This window comes from Octopus sinensis, linkage group LG1 (genome assembly GCF_006345805.1).
Source record: "Octopus sinensis linkage group LG1, ASM634580v1, whole genome shotgun sequence".
NCBI classification, from domain to species: Eukaryota; Metazoa; Mollusca; class Cephalopoda; order Octopoda; family Octopodidae; genus Octopus; species Octopus sinensis.
Genome location: NC_042997.1, coordinates 166,630,278 through 166,652,183, shown reverse-complemented (window position 1 = coordinate 166,652,183; position 21,906 = coordinate 166,630,278). Strand labels below are relative to the sequence as shown.

General features: G+C 39.1%; 1 protein-coding gene across 1 annotated transcript in view; it reads left to right on the top strand.

Moving 5' to 3' along the window:
- Positions 1-17,912, top strand: part of LOC115212493 (protein SAND) — a 38,081-nt gene extending 20,169 nt beyond the window's left edge. The window contains exons 3-7 of the mRNA XM_029781351.2: positions 3,108-3,549; positions 5,694-5,869; positions 12,758-12,878; positions 13,910-14,191; positions 17,364-17,912. Of these exons, the coding sequence (XP_029637211.1) occupies positions 3,108-3,549; positions 5,694-5,869; positions 12,758-12,878; positions 13,910-14,191; positions 17,364-17,504 (1,162 nt within the window). The 3' untranslated portion in view covers positions 17,505-17,912. The remainder of the gene's footprint in view (positions 1-3,107; positions 3,550-5,693; positions 5,870-12,757; positions 12,879-13,909; positions 14,192-17,363) is intronic.
- Positions 17,913-21,906: the final 3,994 nt, after the last annotated feature.

Below are 21,906 nucleotides of genomic sequence, written 5' to 3'. Positions count from 1 at the left end.
TAGATATCTGTTCTATGCTGAGGGTATAGAAACTCCCTTTGCTTAATTGCCATCAGGTATGCTGTGAAGCAATGATTAGTTGGCGCCACTTTAGCTTACAGTTTAGCCCAAATCCTAACTCTTAATTCTAACCCCTAACTCTAATGCTAACCTTAACTATAAACCCTAATCCTTAACTTTAACCCTAAAACTTAACCCTAACTCTAAACCCTAACCTTAGTCCTAACCCAGATCAGGTCATTTCACAGCATATACTATGGATACTGTAGTAGTCCATACACTAAAGTAGCACTGATTGGTCTACTGGAAACCTGTAACCAATGACATTTTTGTTGACATATTACAGTATATAATGTAATTACTCAATGCTATCATATCTGTGTTATATGCCTGGCATTTCATGTATCATATAGTTGCTGTAGTAACAGCTGTAGCCATTCAAACTCATCCAAGCCTGTGAAGAAAACAAATACAATATAATGAAATGACACTGAAGAAAATGTGGGTAGGGGAATCACGTATAAGTTCTCTCATTTAGATCAACTAGCAAAGGCACCCGGCGTTGCCCGGGAATGAAATTTTTTTTCATTACATATTGGAAGAAAAAGCAAAATATGTTGTATAGAAATTTGTTATTCTAAATTCAATTTATTCTTTAATTGGGAAATCAATTCTGAATTCGTAATACAAAATAATAATAATAATGATAATAATAATAATAATAATAATAATAATAATAATAAATGAAAATACAAAATTTACCACTTTTATGAAAGGAGATAAATTCTACCACATATGTTGAAAGAAATTATGTAAGAGCTTCTGGTTAAACAACATTCTTTGTTTTCTGATTTGGAGCATAGACAAATAAGTCTTGCAAACTACCTACCCTGGAACAACCAACAAAATTGACCATGAGAAAAGCAAGCCAGTAGATTTCAAAGACTGACCTTGAGCTGTATAAATAGACATTGAAAAGCAAAGTCGCATTGGGAATTGTGTTCGTTTGAACTGAAAGGGTATTCTGTTGGTTTGATTAGAATTCTTGGAATGGAAACTGCTTCCCCAGAGGCACATCCAGTGATGATGATAGCTTCTGTCATATTAGGTGATAATGTCGTCACAATCAACCTTGTCCCATTGCATAATTTAGGAGGATCTAAATTTCTTCAGAAAAAATTTGTGGAGGAATGAAAAAATTGTATAAATAAAAGCACATTGAAAACTATCTTGTACGAAATATTTAAATTTGTGAACTTAGTAAATATTTCTTTCAGTAATTTATGGTAGTTGTTTACAAATAGTGAATTAAAACTTGAAATGAAAACATAGAAATTAGGCAGGGAGAGACTTTGCCATTTTTATGTCAATACTGGAAGTTGACTTTGAGAAACCTTTTTAAAGAAGTGAATCTAATGTAATAATATTCCAAGGTATATTTGTAGAGAATTTCATTAAAAAAATATCCATTTTCTTGAAAGTTAAGTGAATTTTCAGAAAATCCCCCACCCCCTCCTAAAACATTTACCCCTCAAAATTTTATATATTTGAAATGGACATGATATAGCACATATTCGTAGAAAATTTTATTAAAAAATATCCATTTTTCTGAAAGTTATGATCATCAAAATTTGGTGGGGGTGGGGCAGAAATCTGTAGTTATGCCAACAAATTTGACACTTTCCTTCTACATATGGTTATATATGTATACGGAAATACACAAGTTCAGAAGATAGTAAACAATGAAAATAACTTGGTAACGGAAATTATGTTTGTTTAAATGACGGGCCGAAAGTAATTAAGAAATTTTAATGGAAAATAAAGTATTGTATGGGTTGAAGCGAAATTTGTCACTCAGTGAACCAAGGAGCCATTAGCGAAGGAACCAGAAAGAAATCGTCAACAAGAGAAAAACACATGACCATTCGGATTGAAGTGAAATTTATGAAGATACTTCTGTCAGTAAATTATGAAATTACTTATATCAGTAATTGTGAACTTCTTTCAGTAATTTGTCATTGTTTGTTTGTAAATAGCGATTGGAAACTTAGACTTATAGTGAAAACAATAACATGGAAGTTAAACAGTCACTTATGAAAACTGAAAGTGAAAAGAATAACGTCTGAAAAATGAAAGTGAAAACAAGAGATATAGATAGAGAGATAGAAATAGAGAGATATACATAAAGATATATGTTACGTCACTGATGCTAGAAAACCAGAAGAAAAAATATTAAAATCTTTGAAAGATGTTAGTTAGTTAGTTAGTTAATTTGGCTCAAAAGCAAATAGCAAGGCCATGTAGGGGGACATGGAGTTAAGTACAGGGTGGTGTTCATGTTAAGAGTTCAGGCCACTTGAGGTCCAGGGAGGCTTTGAACAAAGCGGTCGTCGGCATCTTTACCATCTCGTCTGGCAGCTTGTTCCACGGATCCGCAACCCGGACGGAGAAAGCTCCTCTCCTTCGATTGAGATGAAATCGTCGCAGGTAGAGCTTTTCGGAATGACCCCGCAGCCGACACTCTGGAGCAGGAGTGAAGAACAGCTCTTTCAAGAGGTTACACTTTCCGCTTATGATGTTGTGGGCGAGAATGAGATCACTACGGCGGCGGCGTTTTTCAAGAGAATAAAGGTCAAGCGTCCTCAGCCTTTCTTCGTAGGACAAATTTTTGAGACCATGAACCATGCGGGTAGCCAGCTTCTGGACTCTTTCGAGATGCTGTATGTCTTTGAGGAGATAAGGAGAAGAGGCTTGAATCCCATACTCCAATATGGGTCTCACCAGCGTGACATAGAGTGGTAGGAATATGGCTGCTGTGAGCATTCCAAATGACCGTCGAATCAAAATATAAAAAGCAATATTTTTTATTTTTAATAATTTTAAATAAAAAAATCAAATGAAGACCCTATTATATGTCCGAGGTCAAATTATTCATGCATCATAAGTATGGAAGTAATTGGTGAAGCCGTTTTGACATGAAAAGTGAATATGCACACATCTCTGTTTTATATATTAGACATTATTATGAACCTAGACAGATGAAATTTTTATTCCCTAAAATAAAATCAGTTACATATGGTGATGATCATATTGATTTCTCTTTGCAGATTCGGCAATGAAGATAATCTAGTAACTTTGATGGGAGTCATGCAAGCTTTGGTTTCATTTGTTACAAACTCTGAGAAGGACAGCATCCGATGTATCGTGGCTGGAGATCATCGATTTGTCTTCCTTCTTCGAGAACACCTCTTTCTAGTTGGTGTCTCTCGTGGTCCTGATTCCACCCACCAGCTACTCCTGCAACTGTCCTATGTCTACAATCAGATCATCAGTGTCCTTACTCTCAGTCAATTGGCCAAGATCTTCAAACAGCGACACAACTTTGACCTCCGGCGTCTACTTAGTGGTGCTGAGAAATTTATCGACAATTTACTCAATATGATGGACAGTGAACCTGGTTTCTTACTTGGGGCTGTCCGATGTCTGCCCCTCGAAGGATCAATTCGTGATACTATAGCTCAGGCCATTGTGCAGCATTGTAAAGTGAAGGTAATGTTTTCTACTACTCCTTTTCCTCCTTTTATCACATCTGAATTGAAACACTGAAGCTTATTTTAGTTTGTTAATTTCATCTCACAATTTTGTTTGTTTGTTGATGTTTGCATTATGTTATTAATTTCTCTCTTGTCATTTTTAATGCAATACTAGTCACTTCCTCACTTTGGAATCTACCGTCCTTTATTCTCATTATCTTCCTTTCCCTTCTCTTACTATTCTTGCCAAACACCTCTTCATTGTGCCTTCAGATATCACTTCTCTGCTATATTCCATCTTAACACTTCACATATCTAGTCATTCTCACCCACCTCTATTCACTTCCTTAACCAGCTATTACTCTCCCCTCACATTCTTATTAAACTATCCACCCTCCATTGACAAAGGGCAACACAGAAATGCACTGAGATACAAAGTATAAAAAAAATTACAAAAATAAAAATAATAGAAATAAAAATCAATAATATAAAGTATAAAATAAATAAACTGTCCAAAATAAATTAATGGAAGTAAAAAAAAACAAAATATGAAATAAACAAACCACTCAAGCACACCATTCTTCAATGTAGACATGTTAAAGAACCATAATATGGCGAGAGATTACTGTATATACTTATGTAGTATTCATAGATACATTTATATAGACACACACACACATACAACTAAAATGTTATGAGTGACATATAATGAACAACTTGTCCAAATCATACTAATCATCATCATCATCGTTTAATGCCCGTTTTCCATGCTAGCACGGGTTGGACGGTTCGACCGGGGTCTGGGAAGCCAGGAGGCTGCACCAGGCTCCAGTCTGATCTGGCAGTGTTTCTACAGCTGGATGCCCTTCCTAACGCCAACCACTCCGTGAGTGGGTGCTTTTTACATGCCACCAGCACAGGTGCCAGGGGAGGCTGGCAGCAGCCATGATCAGTTGGTGCTTTTTACGTGCCACCGGCACAGAAGCCAGTCAAGGTGGTGCTGGCATCAGCTACATTCGGACGGTGCTTTTTACTTGCCACCAGCACAGGTATCACAACTACAATTTCCATTTGATATTTATATGGAAAATAATAATGATGATGATCATCATCATCATCATTATTTAGCATCTGCTTTCCATGCTGGCATGGGTTAGATGGTTTGACTGAAACTTGCAAGCTGGAGGCTGCACCAGGTTCCAGTCTGATCTGGTATGGTTTCTATGGTTAGATGCCCTTTCTAATACCAAGTACCCTTCCTAACGCCAATAATGACATAAATATTACACGTATAATGTGTTCATGCACAATATGAGTAGATTACAGGTACATGAGGTGCACATTGCAAATATAATATATGCTAAACGATGATGATGATGAAGTACATATGTCCTTATTATAAATTACGATATGGTCATGTATTGTTTTGTTTTAGATTGAAGGGGGTGCTGAAAAGCTCCTGGCTTTAAGGATATCACGAAAAGCCTGATTAGAGGCCCAATCTTCCAAGTTCTTTACAGAGCTTAGAAAGACAGAAGGGCTGCTGCTCTGTGTGAATCTGAGAGAGGAATATGTTGAAGAAAATCATAATTAACTAATCCTCCTGTATTTTCTTTTACTCAAAGCCAGGAACTTTTCAGCACCCCCCTCGTATATGTTATATAACTTGCATTACCTACAAATGTTTATAATTAGTGTTAAGCACTGGTAATTCTTGAAAACAGCCCTTAATTTAATAACCTAATTGCATGTTTTTTTTCTTCTGTTCCCAATGTTTATTTCCTTCAACAGCTTTTAACCCTTTTGTTACCAACCCAGCTGAAACCGGCTCTGGCTCTGAGTACAAATGTCTTGTTTTCATAAGTTTTGAATTAAAATCTTCCACCAAACCTTAGTCACAATTTATATTCCTAACACTGGCTTAATGATAACTAAGTTATTTTACTAACTTCTTTGTTATATTTAAAGTAATTGAAAGAAACACAGAGCATCTCAAAATAAATACAGTAATGAAAGGGTTAAATGAACACCGTTTTTTGGGGTTTTTTTTTAAACGTCTTCACTGTTTTGACAGCAAAGTTACCTTCCCTAAAATAATAACCTAAAATTCACTGAATACTTTTTGTTCTAAAAACTAACCGCTTTAACTTCTGCTTGCAGGATCTAGTTTTTGCCCTTATCATTGCCAGCAGTCAGTTAGTAACGTTAGTCCGAATGAAAAAATATTTCCTACATCCAGTGGATCTCCATCTTATTATCAACCTTGTCAATGCATCAGAGTCTTTCAAGGCAGCGGAATCATGGACACCAATATGTCTACCCAAATTTGATTCAAGGTATTTCTAGCTTTGTCATTTTCTTTGCTCTCTGTTCTTTACTTCATCCCCAGGCCAACCAAAGCCTTCTGCATAGATTTGGTAGACAGAAACTGAAAGACGCCCTTTGATTATATGTGTGTGTGTGTGTGTGTTTGTTTGTTAAGTCTCCTTCACCTAGTGGTTCAGCAAAAGGGACCAATAGAATATCATCATCATCATCATCATCATCGTTTAACGTCCATTTTCCATGCTAGCATGGGTTGGACGGTTCGACCAGAATCTGGGAAGCCAGGAGGCTGCATCAGGCTCCAGTCTGATCTGGCAGTGTTTCTACAGCTGGATGCCCTTCCTAACGCCAACCATTGCGTGAGTGTAGTGGGTGCTTTTTACATTCCACTGGCACAGGTGCCAGGCGAGGCTGGCAACGGCCATGATTGGTTGGTGCTTTTTACATACCACTGGCACGGAAGCCAGTCAAGGCAGCGCTGGCATCAGCTACGTTCGGATGGTGCATTTTACGTGCCACTGCACAGGTATCACAACTACAATTCCCATTTGATTTTTTATGTTGATGTACTTGACTCAATAGGTCTCCAATAAAGCACAAGGAGCAATTTGTTTGACTAAAACCCTTCGAGGTGGTGCTCCAGCTCGGCTACCATCCTTGCAAGATAATGCTTCTCCTGAGCCAGGCATGTTTTTCACAGATAACTGAAAATGAATAACATTATTTGTATGACAGTGATACTCATTTTACCACCATCATCTGATGTCAAGATAAGGGTGGATACACACAAACAGCATTGCTCAGGAGTGAAATGGCATATTTGTTTATTGCTATCTTTTGCTTTCTTAAAACATTTGACTGTGACGTTACTGGAGCATTGCCTTTAGTTGAACAAATTGACCCCAAGTACTCATTCTATCGGTCTCTTTTGTCAAGCTGCTAATTTATGGGGACGTAAACATACCAACATTAGTTGGCAAGCAATGTTGATATAAATATTGATACGCACACACATATATGTATATCAATATAATGTCAGTGTAATGTCAGTGTTCATAATCGTCAGAGTGTAAGTACTTTGAGAGAAAAGTTGAACCTAAGAAGTGTCAGTTGTGGTGTGCAAGAGAGACAGCTGCGCTGGTATGGTCATGTGACGAGAATGGCTGAAGATAGTTGTGTGCAAAAGTGCTACACCCTAGCAGTTGAGGGAACCTGTGGAAGAGGTAGACCCAGGAAAACCTGGGACGAGGTGGTGAAGCACGACCTTCGAACTTTAGGTCTCACCAAGGAAATGACTGAAGACCGAGTCCTATGGAAGTGTGCTGTGCATGAGAGGACCCGGCAGGACTAGTCAGGCCATATCCCGTGGCCCCTACCTGGGACGTAGTCGATCCACCTGTGCATACCTTCCTCTTGTGACACTTGTGAAGACCTGCTGAGGCAAGTGAAAATCAATCAAAATAGATGAACATCAATGGAATTTGTATCTTTGTGGTACCAGTGCCTGTGGCACACAAGAAAACCATCCGAACGTGGCCGTAGCCAGTACCGCATCGACTGGCCTCCGTGCTGTGGGAACATGGTGGCACATAAAAACACCATCCGAAGACCCGGCAAGACTAGTCAGGTCATAACCCGTGGGCCCTACCTGGGACGTAGTCAGTCCACCTGTACATACCTTCCTTCTTGTGACACTTGTGAAGACCTGCTGAGGCAAGTGAAAATCAAATCAAATCAAAACAAATCAAAATAGATGAACATCAATGGAATTTGTATCCTTGTGGTACCAGCGCCGGTGGCACACAAGAATCCATCCGAACGTGGCCGTAGTCAGTACCGCTTGTGGTACCAGTGCCGGTGGCACACAAGAATCCATCCGAACGTGGCCGTAGTCAGTACCGCATCACTCGCCATCGTGCTGTGGGCACATAACAAACACCATCCGGTCGTGGCCGTTCGCCAGCCTCATCTAGCACCTGTGTCGGTGGCACATAAAAAGTAGTCAGTACCGCTTGTGGTACCAGTGCCGGTGGCACACAAGAATCCATCCGAACATGGCCGTAGTCAGTACCGCATCACTGGCCATCGTGCTGTGGGCACATAACAAACACCATCCGGTCGTGGCCGTTCGCCAGCCTCATCTAGCACCTGTGTCGGTGGCACATAAAAACACCTTCCGAAGACCCGGCAAGACTAGTCAGGCCATAAACCATGGCCCCTACCTGGGACGTAGTCAGTCCACCTGTGCATACCTTCCTCCTTGTGATACTTGTGAAGGCCTGTTGAGGCAAGTGAAAATCAAAATCAAATCAAAACAAATCAAAATAGATGAACATCAATGGAATTTGTATCTTTGTGGTACCAGTGCCGGTGGCACACAAGAATCCATCCGAACGTGGCCGTAGTCAGTACCGCTTGTGGTACCAGTGCCGGTGGCACACAAGAATCCATCCGAACGTGGCCGTAGTCAGTACCGCATCACTCGCCATCGTGCTGTGGGCACATAACAAACACCATCCGGTCGTGGCCGTTCGCCAGCCTCATCTAGCACCTGTGTCGGTGGCACATAAAAAGTAGTCAGTACCGCTTGTGGTACCAGTGCCGGTGGCACACAAGAATCCATCCGAACATGGCCGTAGTCAGTACCGCATCACTGGCCATCGTGCTGTGGGCACATAACAAACACCATCCGGTCGTGGCCGTTCGCCAGCCTCATCTAGCACCTGTGTCGGTGGCACATAAAAACACCTTCCGAAGACCCGGCAAGACTAGTCAGGCCATAAACCATGGCCCCTACCTGGACGTAGTCAGTCCACCTGTGCATACCTTCCTCCTTGTGATACTTGTGAAGGCCTGTTGAGGCAAGTGAAAATCAAAATCAAATCAAAACAAATCAAAATAGATGAACATCAATGGAATTTGTATCTTTGTGGTACCAGTGCCGGTGGCACACAAGAGAAAACCATCCGAAAGTGGCCGTAGCCAGTACCGCATCGACTGGCCTCCGTGCTGTGGGCACATGACAAACACCATCCAATCGTGGCCGTTCGCCAGCCTCATCTAGCACCTGTGTCGGTGGCACATAAAAACACCATCCGAAGACCCGGCAAGACTAGTCAGGCCATAACCCATGGCCCCTACCTGGGACGTAGTCAGTCCACCTGTGCATACCTTCCTTCTTGTGACACTTGTGAAGACCTGTTGAGGCAAGTGAAAATCAAAATCAAATCAAAACAAATCAAAATAGATGAACATCAATGGAATCTGTATCTTTGTGGTACCAGTGCCGGTGGCACACACTTTGTGGCACACAAGAGAACCATCCGAACGTAGCCAGTTCCGCATCGACCGGCCTCCGTGCTGTGGGCACGTAACAAACACCATCCGATCATGGCCGTTCGCCAGCCTCATCTGGCACCTGTGTCGGTGGCACATAAAAACACCTTCCGAAGACCCGGCAAGACTAGTCAGTCCACCTGTGCATATCTTCCTTCTTGTGACACTTGTGAAGACCGGTTGAGGCAAGTGAAAATCAAATCAAATCAAAATAGACAAAATAGATGAACATTAATGGAATTTGTATCTTGTGGTACCAGTGCCTGTGGCACACAAGAAATCCATCAGTGCCGTAGTCAGTGCGGTGGGCACATGACAAACACCATCCGATCACCAGTGCCTGTGGCACACAAGAAATCCATCAGTGCCGTAGTCAGTGCGGTGGGCACATGACAAACACCATCCGATCGTGGCCGTTCGCCAGCCTCATCTAGCACCTGTGTCGGTGGCACATAAAAACACCATCCGAAGACCCGGCAAGACTAGTCAGGCCATAACCCATGGCCCCTACCTGGGACGTAGTCAGTCCACCTATGCATACCTTCCTTCTTGTGACACTTGTGAAGACCTGTTGAGGCAAGTGAAAATCAAATCAAAACAAATCAAAATAGATGAACATCAATGGAATTTGTATCTTTGTGGTACCAGTGCCGGTGGCACGTGGCACATAAGAAAACCATCCGAACGTGGCCGTAGCCAGTACCGCATCGACTGGCCTCCGTGCTGTGGGCACGTAACAAGCACCATCCGATCGAGGCCATTTTGCCAGCCTCATCTGGCACCTGTGTCGGTGGCACATAAAAACACCATCCGAGCGTGGCCGTCTGCCAGCCTCGTCTGGCACCTGTGTCGGTGGCACATAAAAACACCATCCGAGCGTGGCCGTCTGCCAGCCTCGTCTGGCACCTGTGTCGGTGGCACATAAAAAACACCATCCGAGCGTGGCCATCTGCCAGCCTCGTCTGGCACCTGTGTCGGTGGCACATAAAAAACACCATCCGAGCGTGACCGTTTGCCAGCCTCGTCTGGCACCTGTGTCGGTGGCACATAAAATCACCCACTACACTCTCGGAGTGGTTGGCGTTAGGAAGGGCATCCAGCTGTAGAAACACTGCCAGATCTGACTGGACTGGTGCAGCTTTCGGGCTCCCCAGACCCCAGTTGAACCGTCCAACCCATGCTAGCATGGAAAGCGGACGTTAAATGATGATGATGATGATGATGAATATAAGTACATGAAGTTAGGTGATCATGTACATACATCCTGGCTGTTGTGATTATAACACCTCATTGTAAACAATGTTCCTTGTTTTTCCTTGTGGAGTGTATGCAAAGAGGTTTCTTTTGCTTCTCACTCTTGAGCAGCCAACATACAGTTGTCCATGCGAGAAGCAGGGCTCTTCCAAGAGAAGACCAGCCACAGAGAGGGTTTGACCCTGAGATTTGTTAATGGACATGGCAAAACTGACACGAAGAGGGAATTGAAGTCTTCTGAACGTAAATCGAATTTCTGCTTCTGATGGAGTAAGAAGAATTTTTAGAATGAAGATGTCATCACCTTTTCTACATCCAGAAAGAATGATAGCCTCGATAACCTCTGACAGGAGACAATAATTATGAATTGCAGTCCGAATGTTGTTTGCCTGGACATAAATTTTGTCATATTTATAAGAAAGTAGACAGCTAGAAGGATGAAGATATCAGTGGTGTTATAGTGGTGTGGGGTCGTTTTAACTCTGCGTACACTAGGAAGATTAGAGGTGAAGTAGATGACAATATATTTCACTTGACAAGGTAGCATGTGGTTAATGTCTATTACCCTCTTCCATTGTCCTGTAATGAGAAGTAAATTTTATTTCCCTGTAGTGGGAATGAATTGAGTATGAGATGTAAGAGGACAATGTTTTTGAGATTCTGGTTCGAATGTAAGGCAGGTCTGAAAGGGTTCCCAACAGTTATTAGTAGCAGTGGTAGAGTGTTTATGACGAATATGTATGTATGCATGTATATATGTGAGGTAATAGTTTCACTTTAATAGTGAAAGTATCTCACATTGCAATAGAGAGGTGTTATTGTTTCACTTTTGACACGTAATACTGAAATAGTGTAAGAGATAAGAGATTGCTCTGGGCTTGCATTAGGCAAGAAGTAGAAAATTTTTTTGGCCTATGACCTTGCATGGACCGTAAGGCATGTGTAAAATTTTAATGAAATCTGTTGCGTAGTTCTCAAGTTTTAGGGATTCCTACTGGCAGACACACAGACAAAGACACACATTCTCATTTTTATATATAGAGAGATAAGTGAGCTTCTTCTAGTTTCTGTCTACCAAATCTACTCACAGTTCTTAGTTGAAGATTCTTACCTGAGGTGCTGTGCAGTGAGACTGAACCTGAAGCCAAATGGTTGGAAAGCAAGCTTCTTAACCATCCAGTCATGCCTGCACTTTTCTTTCTGTTCTTGCTTTTTTTGCTTTTGTAAATCCAGAACTACATTATTTAATGTGTCCTTTCTTTTAAGGTGGTAGTGTATGATTTAAGAGGAATGTAGCTACTGTTTCTTCTAAATTGATCAACTGCACTGAGCCCTGGTTCTAAAATAGTGCAACAGAGCATACTGCTAGATGTTCCTATGTGTGCTGCAAAAATGTATTTGAATATGTGGAAAATACAATCAAAATTCAAACTATGAGGTCTTTGATAATTCTACTTCATTTATTGACTGAAGAAATAAGTACTTATTAATTTTCTGTTGTTTAAATTATTTATACGTATAAGCTTAGATATCTAAATATCATTTAATATGTTTTATTCTATACACCAAGCGTCCCAACCTACTTTAACTTGTCCTAAAGTAGCCCACATGTAAAAATAGTTTTGGGGAACTGTGTTGTAGAGGTTCCCTCATTGGCTCTTCAGTGAAATATTGGTTCTAAATTTTGGCACAAGGCACCAACGATTTTGGGTGGGGGCTAAGTCAATTACATCGCAATCCCCCCCCCCCCATTCCTCGGATCAGCTGGTATATTTTATCAACCCTGAAAAGATGAAAGGCAAAGTCAACCTTGGTGGAATTTGAACTCAAAACATAAAGATGGACAAGATCCTGCTTAGCATTTTGCCTGGCATGCTAGAAATTCTACCAGCTCACTGCCTTTCTTGAGTGAAATATTACATATCAGAAGTACTAGACCAGTATTTCTCAAACTTTTTATTCCATGCTTCACTTTTATTTTTTTTTAAAATTGTGCAACTCCACCATGAATGAAGTATATCAAAAGAATTAAAACTTTATTGCAAATTTATTCACTTGTTACTTACTTAATCCACATTCTAAAGTCACATGCCAAGTAAAATATTGCCATGCACCATCTTGAGAAATATTGCACTAGACCGTCGGGTTTCACACTAATATGTAATTAATTAACTGCATCTCATAAGGGCTATCCAATAATACTTTCTTCAATCAAGTCCTTGTTATGGTTATTGCTTACAGCCCTGTAAAATTCAACTTCTTCTCTAATTGCCTATTGTAACAAGCTTGTATCTTGTTTTCTACTCTAGTGGTTTTCTACAAGCACACGTCTCCTATCTGGATGAAAGCTGCCAAACCTGTCTATTTTTACTGACTGTAGACAGAGATTCTTTCTTCACTTTATCAGATTGTAAAAGCAAGATTAAGCAGGTAAGTTATGATTTATGTTGCTAAGTTGTTTGAGATGTCATAATTACCTTTGAAGCCATGTGGATAATATATATGAGTAGTAAATTTAAAGTGTTGCACTGATCATATATCTGTGAATTCAAACATTTCTATTTCAAATTTAAGCAAGCTTAAATTCCATTTCACCACAGAGTGGGTAGTTTTAACAAAGACCCTCTATTTGTAAAAATATTCAAGAATAGCTTTGGAAAAATAAAGTTTAAAAATAATATATTTTTACTGTTATTGCTATTGATTCAGTTGCTTACATCTGATTTATTTACAAAAAATATATATATAAATAGTAAATTTAAAGTGATGCATATTTAAGCAGGCTTAAATTACATTTTGCCACATAGGGGTGAAATTGAAGTCAGAATCAAACTCGATTGTGAAGACCTGTTGAGACAAGTGAAATCAAAATCGGTGACTGGCATCTGTTGCTAGTGGAGCGCTAAGAGTACCATACGAGTGAGATCATTGCCAGAGCAACAAGCTGGCCTTTGTGCCAATGGCACGTTAAAAACACCATTCTAGCGTGATCGTTACCTGTGTCGCCTTACTAGCACTTGTGCTGGTGGCATATGAAAAGACATTCGAGGGAGGTTGTTGCCAGTGCCGCTGGACTGGCTCCTGTGCAGGTGGCACATAAAAAGCACTATTTGAGCGTGACCGTTGCCAGTACCACCAAACTGGCCCTCGTACTGGTGCCAAGTAAAAGCACCCACTACACTCTTGGAGTGGTTGGCGTTAGGAAGGGCATCCAGCTGTAGAAACTCTGCCAGATCAGATTGGAGTCTGGTTCGCCAGACCTCAGTCAAATCGTCCAACCCATGCTAGCATGGAAAGCGGACGTTAAACGATGATGATGATGATGGGTAGCTGTTATAAAGATATCTATTTGTAAAAATATTGTAAAATTGCATTGGAAAAATAAAATTTAAAAATAATGTTTTTACTATTGTTGCTGTATTAGCTATTGATTCAGTTGTTTACATCTAATTTACCTACAGAAACTACAAAAGTCCAACTGTCTGCAAGCCATCAGTGATTCACTATCAAGAAACAGTTACAGCATCAAACAGTGTGCTATCTCAGGCTTACGTCATTTCCTATATAAGTCTCGCAACTCAGCACAATATACCAGCCCTGAGCTGGAAGCTCCATATCTCAGTCAGGAAGAACAGGACCGTCTGTTTGGTCTCTACCAGTATCTCCATCACAGAATTCACAGTAGCAGTAGACCATTGAAACTTCTGTATCACGTTGGCGCACACGAAACTCTTATTGGTTGGGTAAGTTATTTCCCTTGCATCATTTACTCTCTTGAAAAGAATACATTTTTGCTTTTCTCCTTATATTACTTTAATTTATTAATTATTCTTTCATATTCAGTTTTTTTTTTCACTCTTACGTTCTGCTACAGTCTTAATGTACAAATAAACTCCTGAAAGCCTGACTATCATGCTTTACCTGGGGCTAAACAGCAACACAGATACAATTTAAGCAAAGGAAGGTGCCACAAAATTGTCACACTTCTTACTAGGAATAGCAGCTAAATTTCCCATTACTCACTCTCTACTTTTGTTAAAAAAAAAAAAAAAGAAAAAGAAAGGAAGGAAGAACACATTGGTTAATGCCCTAAATTAACTATATCTGAAAAAGACATCATGACCAGAACTCATTTGATTATAGGTCTACTGGATCAGGACTAACTTTGGACTAGACATTACATTACACCTGTATTAGCAACAGACTGGAATGATTTTATGATGTGATTTTTAACCTATTGTATCTTGCACCTGATCTTATAAACAAAAACTACACCATGAGATGGTATAAAATAGATTTCCTTTCTCAAATCATGCTATGCTAGGTTTTTAAAGTAACTAATTTTGTTTACCTGGCAAGACATTAGATTGCATCTGGCAGTAAGACTCCAAGAATTTGGAGTTTCCCCTTAGTTACCATTATTCCCAAGTCTTCTCTGGCCTTATATGGTAGTACATAACAAGATCCTCAATTATGGATAAAATAGCAAACAAACAGTTCCGTGGCTAAAGCATACAAGACTAAAGGAAGCCGTCCAAGAATTTGGACCTGGAGATCTCCATTTCCAGCGACTTCGAGGGCCACCTCCCAGTGGTGTCGGGCGTCAACGAAGAGCCCTCGACTACAACAAGACGACCAAAGTTTTTTTTTTTTTCCAAGGTCTGGGGTCTCCTGCCCCTAAGCTCTAGACCATCACCTAATCACCCTTACCCGTCTTGTTGCTTAACAACAACTACAACAAGACTAAATGAAGGGCTAGTTGTTAGACATGTATCATGTAAGCTTACTTTTGTGTGACAACTCCTGATATCATGTGATCCAATCCACCTGCCTAAGGCTTACATAAGTTCTTTGCTTCAAGAGTTAGCAGAGAATAGCAGGAGACTAGCAGAATAAACAGTGAATAAACCAGCAGAAAGCACAGGAAACCACTGTATCTTTGCCATGAAAAATCATGAATTGTCAGAGTTTTGCTTATGAAGAGAGAAAGAAATCAACCTTGTCCTTTTCCACATGAGCTGCTGAAGAAATTCTTAAATTTGTCAGATATCTGAATACGACATACTATGATTGCTATTCTGCCACTCTGCATCTAACACTGTTTTATTACGTAATTCTACACTCTACACTATGTGTCCACATTTATATAGTCGGACCTTCATAATCCCTTTTTAAGACATTTGAAGAAAAACTGGCTGCTAGTTTTAGTTTGTTGAGCATCTGTAAATAGGATGATTCATCCAAAAGAACAACCACAACAAGAAACTGGAGTCTTTGCATGGTTGACTGATCTGCTAGAAATAGCAGCCAAATTTTGCTCAAATCATACTGTATTATCATGAATAAAGGATATATTCTTGATATAGAAAAGTACAGGAGGGTCACAGCTGGAATCATAAATTTTTTTTGTTCAGAAATAACCTGTAACTAAACAAAAACAACAATTGCCGTACAGATATTAACTAGATAGTGAAGAGAATACAATATATCTAAACTGTCACACTATTGCCCCATATAGTGCATCATTGCATGTTAGAATGGTTCTCAACAAAACAGAGGCATGGTCTATATTTATCTTTTGCTTGTTTCAGTCATTAGTCTGTGGCCATGCTGGGGCACCACCTTGAAGAATTTTAGTCAAGTGAATCGACCCCATGTATTTTTTTCTAAGCCTGGTACTTATTCTATTGGTCTCTTTTGCTGTACTGCTAAGTAACTGAGACATAAACACACCAACACCAGTTCTCAAGTGGTGGTGGTGGGGACAAACACAAACACAAAGATACACACGTAGATAGATATATATATATATATATATATATATATATATATATATATACATACATACACACACACATACAAACACACACACACCACACACACACACACACACACACACACACATGCAACAAGCTTCTTTCAGTTTCTCTCTACCAAATCCACTCACAAGGCTTTGGTCAGCCTGAAGCTATAGTTGAAGACACTTGCCCATGGTGGCACTCAGTGGGACCGAACGTAGAACCATGTGGTTGGGAAGCAAGCTTCTTACCATAGAGCCATGTCTGTGCCTATCTGAAAGAAGAGACCAGTTGATTGCGTCTTGTTTACCATAGTACTACTCAATCAAAAATAACCAGTGGTCGACAAACAACAGCCTATTCAAATGTGTTTTGACTCTATGCAATCAAACATTGCCTGTTAGGGAACACAATGCAGTCACAGTTGAGATTCCAAAAACAACACGCATTAACAATGCTCAACCTATATCTTGCTATCAAGTGTTTGACCGGTTATAATGACAGTAGATCTATGCAAGTTAACTGCTATTACTCTTCAAACTATAGCAACAGACTATTTTTGTTTTTCAATTTATACTAGCAGTATTGCCCGGCTTTGCAAAATGGTCACATTTAATTCAAAGCGTTAAAAATGTTATGAAAACAATTAGTATGTGTTCACAAAGTCCAAACAATTAATACGAAAAAACCCTTCAGGCTACATCCCGAAATTCCATTTCTTTGCCGAATTTCTACAATGTTTACGGCGATTCGTTTTTATATCTTGATTTTTTATTTTTCATGCAATTTACGCATGCTTGCACACGTGGTGAACACAGTTCACGTCAAACAGCTGACTGAGTAAAGTTCACTATTCAATGCATGGGATAAGGCCTAAACAAATACATTATTGATTTTTGCACTTGCAAGATGAATTTCGGAACAGAAATAGCGCAGTTCAATTTTCATTCGCCTAAACTTTAAGTGACCCCCTGTTGGTGGTTCTACGATTTGTTGGCTAAGAGGAGATGTGCCGGGAAGTTAAACACACAGACACACAAGTTGGGTTTTATATATATATAGATTTTTTATGATGTTGTGGAGTTCATTTTTAATTTTGTTCCTTTTTTTTTTCCAGATCACTCAAGGATTTGAGTTATATGCAGTTTTTGGACCACTTGTAACAAAAACAATAGCAATACAAGCCATTAATAAACTTCTGCGCTGGATCAAAAAAGAGGAAAACCGACTGTTCATATTGAGTTCGTTTACTTTTTAACGAAGCGTAGAATTTATTGTTTCCTGTAATATTAAAAAAAATTTTTTTTTTTTAATTTAGTTTTCTGACCTCTGATCATTCCTGCTTTCATAAGTGAGATTGTTGTGATCACGACAACCACATAACAACCAACTACTCTACTTAGCATATCAGTGAGTTATCTACTTGTTTTACCCTTCAAGTCATCTCCCTTCCCTTTTTTTTGAAGAGTTTTATTTATTTAAATTTTTTTTTTTTTTTCCCATCGGGGAGACAGGGTCAAGCTTCGCAGTTCAAGGTCAGGAGACTTTAACTTGGCATGAGAATTATCTTCGTTTTTATGAAGAAACTATAAATAAATATTTGAATTGGTAGGGGGAATATGGAAAGCAATTTATTGAGTTAATAAAGAAGTTCTTGTAAATAACAGCTTGTTTTTGTTTATTTTCTCACATTTTATTTCTTACATCATGAATCTTCATTACTTTAGCAGATTACCTCTTTTTATCACCTCTTTTTATCACCCACTCCTCTTCACACTACTGTCAAACTCTGCTGCTTTGTTCATTTATATTCAGAAATTTTCTGATTCTTGGTGTGTTAGTAGTGATGTAGGTACAATGTTGTTCAGTTGAAAGCATGTTACATGTATGTTTGGAGACTTTTGGCATAGTTATGTTTGTGATTGCATAATATCAACTAAATTGTGTAAATACAGTGTTAGTACAAGAGAATGTGATTGTGTTGGTATACTGGTTTTTAAGAACAGTATTAGTATAGATTATGTGTTTGTAGTTGTAATGTATACTGTTAAGTATAGTTTTAGTATGATTCAATATGCTTACAATTTTGTAAGTATAGTGTTAGTTTAGTAGTATACATTTGGGATTGTGAGCTATCTCTTATGTAATTATAGTGTTATTATGAGAGAATATGTTTGTAATTGTAAAATTTCTGTTGTGTAGGTATCATCATCATTATCATCATCATCTGATTCAGCTTGCCTGGATTAAATTTTTTTAACATGGTAACTAATTTTTCAAATAAGTGTAGCTGAAACTAAAAACACAGCAGAACATTCTCCTTGTTTGACTTCAAAATGAGTGATGCAGGATAAACGGATCTTTTTGGTTTGAACGGCAGTTTTTTAAAATAATTTCTATGTAACTAAACACTTTTAAACTTCGTATACTGGTAGAATGTGTTTATAAAACATCTTTTTCTCTTGGTTTTCTTGAGAAAATTCTGTAGTTTGTAAGATATTTGTGAGATATTTTCTTCAATTTTGGTAATTTCAACCAATCAATGACGTCTATTGAGATGAAAACATCTGCCGTAAAATTTTCTGGCGGTGAAATATGAAAATGTCCCTCGTTTAAGAAACAGATTGGGTTTATTTACATTTTTGAAGAAAAAAGATTGAAATGCAATAGATCGATACTGGGGCCATAATTATGGGTGGACACTAAAGAGGGAACAGTTTTATTATCCAGCTCTGTTTACGAGTGACCCATCAGTTTATGGCCCCTGGGTATCTTTTTTCTCATAAATAACAGGGACAATTTCATATGACACCAGAAATAAATATTGTTGACACACTATGACAGAAATCGTTTTCACCTCAATAGACGTCATTGATTGGTTGAAATTGCCGAAGTGCAAGAAATTAAAGACTAAATATCTTACAAACTATAGAATTTTCTCAAGAAAGCCACAAGAAAAAGATGTTTTATAAGCACATTCTACCAGTATACGAAGTTTAAAATTTTTTAGTCACATGGAAATTATTTTAAAAAACTGCCGTTCAAACCGAAAAGATCCGGATAAACATCTGGATAGTATTAGGTCATACACTATCTGTTGAGGATCTAATAACCTCTATAATATAATATAATGAAATTATTGTATACAGTGCTCAGGTGCACCACAACTTGTCTAAAGTGCGTATAAAGTATGTGCCTTAATGTACAAATGTCTGGGAAGTGAACAGTGTATGAGTCAGATACATGCTTGCGTGTGTATGGAGGGGAGAAAATCACGTGTAGTGTGGGCGAATCTCTGGAAGTTTTGAAGGATGCAGTGCTCCGCCAACTAATAACTGATGCCAGCAGTTTGCTCCATACTTCAGCAACTCTTAGCATGAAAAAATGTTTCCAAAAGTCATGGGAGCTGTGCTGTTTTCTGACTTTGTAAATATGTCCACGGGTGTTAGACAGGTGGAGTTTGAAAAGGTGCTCAGAGTTATTGTTTGTAAGATGGTTAATAATTTTATGGGTGTTTGCTAAGTCAGCTGCCAGACGTTGGAGTTTCAATGTATCCATGCCCAGGGAAGTAAGGCATTCAGAATATGGCAAATGCCTGATGGAGGGTATTCTCTTGGTTGCACGTCGCTGAACAGTTTCCAGACAATTAATATCCTGAGCAAAATAGGGGTTCCAGACCGGTGATGCAAATTCCAGGTAAGGCCCCACCATAGCTATATAAAGCCTCAGATAGATAGCTGGAGAGCAGCTCACAAAGGACTTGGTAAGTGATGCCAAGACACCCTCAGCCTTCTTGTTAATTTTAGCAATGTGTTTTGTCCAATGCAAATCGCTGATAACCAGTTCTATAGATGCTTACTACAGTTAACATAGATCGAGGTAGCCCTGATCAGTATTACAGTTAAAGTTCCATTTTCCATTATCATGTGACTTTCACTATTGATTATTGCTTGGTTTACTTCTCCACTGAAACTGTACATTCACCATTTTGCCTCTATGGGTAGAAAAAAAGAGAGATCAATGAGACTAGTTTCTGATTTTGTTAATCCCTCTTCTAATTAAGGAATTCACATTGCCAGCGCATGTACTGATATGCAAATTAGACAAACCGGTTTAGAAATTCCTAGGTTAATATATACTATAATCATGTGATCACGTGACCGACCAGACCATCAGATGTTGTTACACATCGCTGGTCACAATGCACTTTGCATTGTTTTAGCCTTCGAATGACGTCACCCCGCTGGCTAAGAAGAAAGAGTGGTGAAAGAGTACAGCAGGGATCACCACCCCCTGCCGGAGCCTCGTGGAGCTTTAAGGTGTTTTCGCTCAATAAACACTCACAACGCACGGTCTGGGAATCGAAACCGCGAATCCGCTGCCCTAACCAGTGGGCCATTGCACCTCCACATATATACTATACTATAATAACCTATACTATAGATCCTGTAATCTACAACTCTTTCTGTGGACAGAAAATGGGTAACCTTAGAGGGTGACTAATCAAATCAGTATTTTTAATGAAGACAAGTCTGTGATGTTATCACTTTCTTTACTTTACAGACTAAAATTTTGCATATAAATTATCCTAAAAAATGTGTAGTATACTATCAAGTGTATTGATGCATGTGTGTGTGTGTGTGTATATGTATATATCCTCTCACATTCAGCATAGTTTCATTTACATACCATTTTCCTACTCACCCACTATCCTATACTTGCACATCTGCATATCCCAGGAGACCACATACACTCCATACCATTACACACACACACATGGCTATATGGTTGAACAGTTTTCTTCAGAAACATATGGTTAGGGGTTCACCCTCACTAGGTTGACTGTTGGGTGGTGTCTTCTACTATATCTGCAAGCTGACCATTGCTTTGTGAGTGAAATTTCATTTACAGAAACTAGTAGAAGCCCATTCCAGGTGAGGCCCCACCATAGCTATATAAAGCCTCAGATAGATAGCTGGAGAGCAGCTCACAAAGGACTTGGTAAGTATGTATTCCCCTTGTCTTTCCGTACACACTGATTGTAAACAAAAACTCACTGTTCATACAAATGGTGTTGTTCATTTATAATCCTCCACAAAAGTATATCTGGGCTTTTCATTATCTGATAGACAAGAGAAAATATTTACTTGCTTGGAAACAAGTGAGGGTTGTTGACTGAAAGAGTATTTGGCAGTATGGAAATCTGCTTCAATAAAGTCTGCTCATGCAAGCATCAAGAAGTAGACATTAAAGTGATGATGATATAGGACTTGGGATAGGCAGCTTCTACATTATCTAGATGCCCAGTGCCTTGGGACTGGAATTTGGTTGACAAACATTTTGCTGATGCTTGTCATGTGTGTGTGTGTGTGTATTTACTTGTGTAACACATATTGTCCTTTTAGATCAGTGTTTTTCAACCACTTTTTGCCTATGGATCCCTTTGCTTCCTATTTTACTTGGATGGGCCCTCATAGTTATCCGATGTTTAGAAATATCCGACTGCATTTTTATAATCAAATATTATTAGGAATTGTAGTAAAAACAAAAAATGTTAAAATATTTTGTTTATTGAAGAAGTATAACCAATTTATTGCAGATACAACCTCGCTCGGGTTAAAATTTCAGTGCCGCTGGATGAGCGAGGTTGTTGCCAGTGC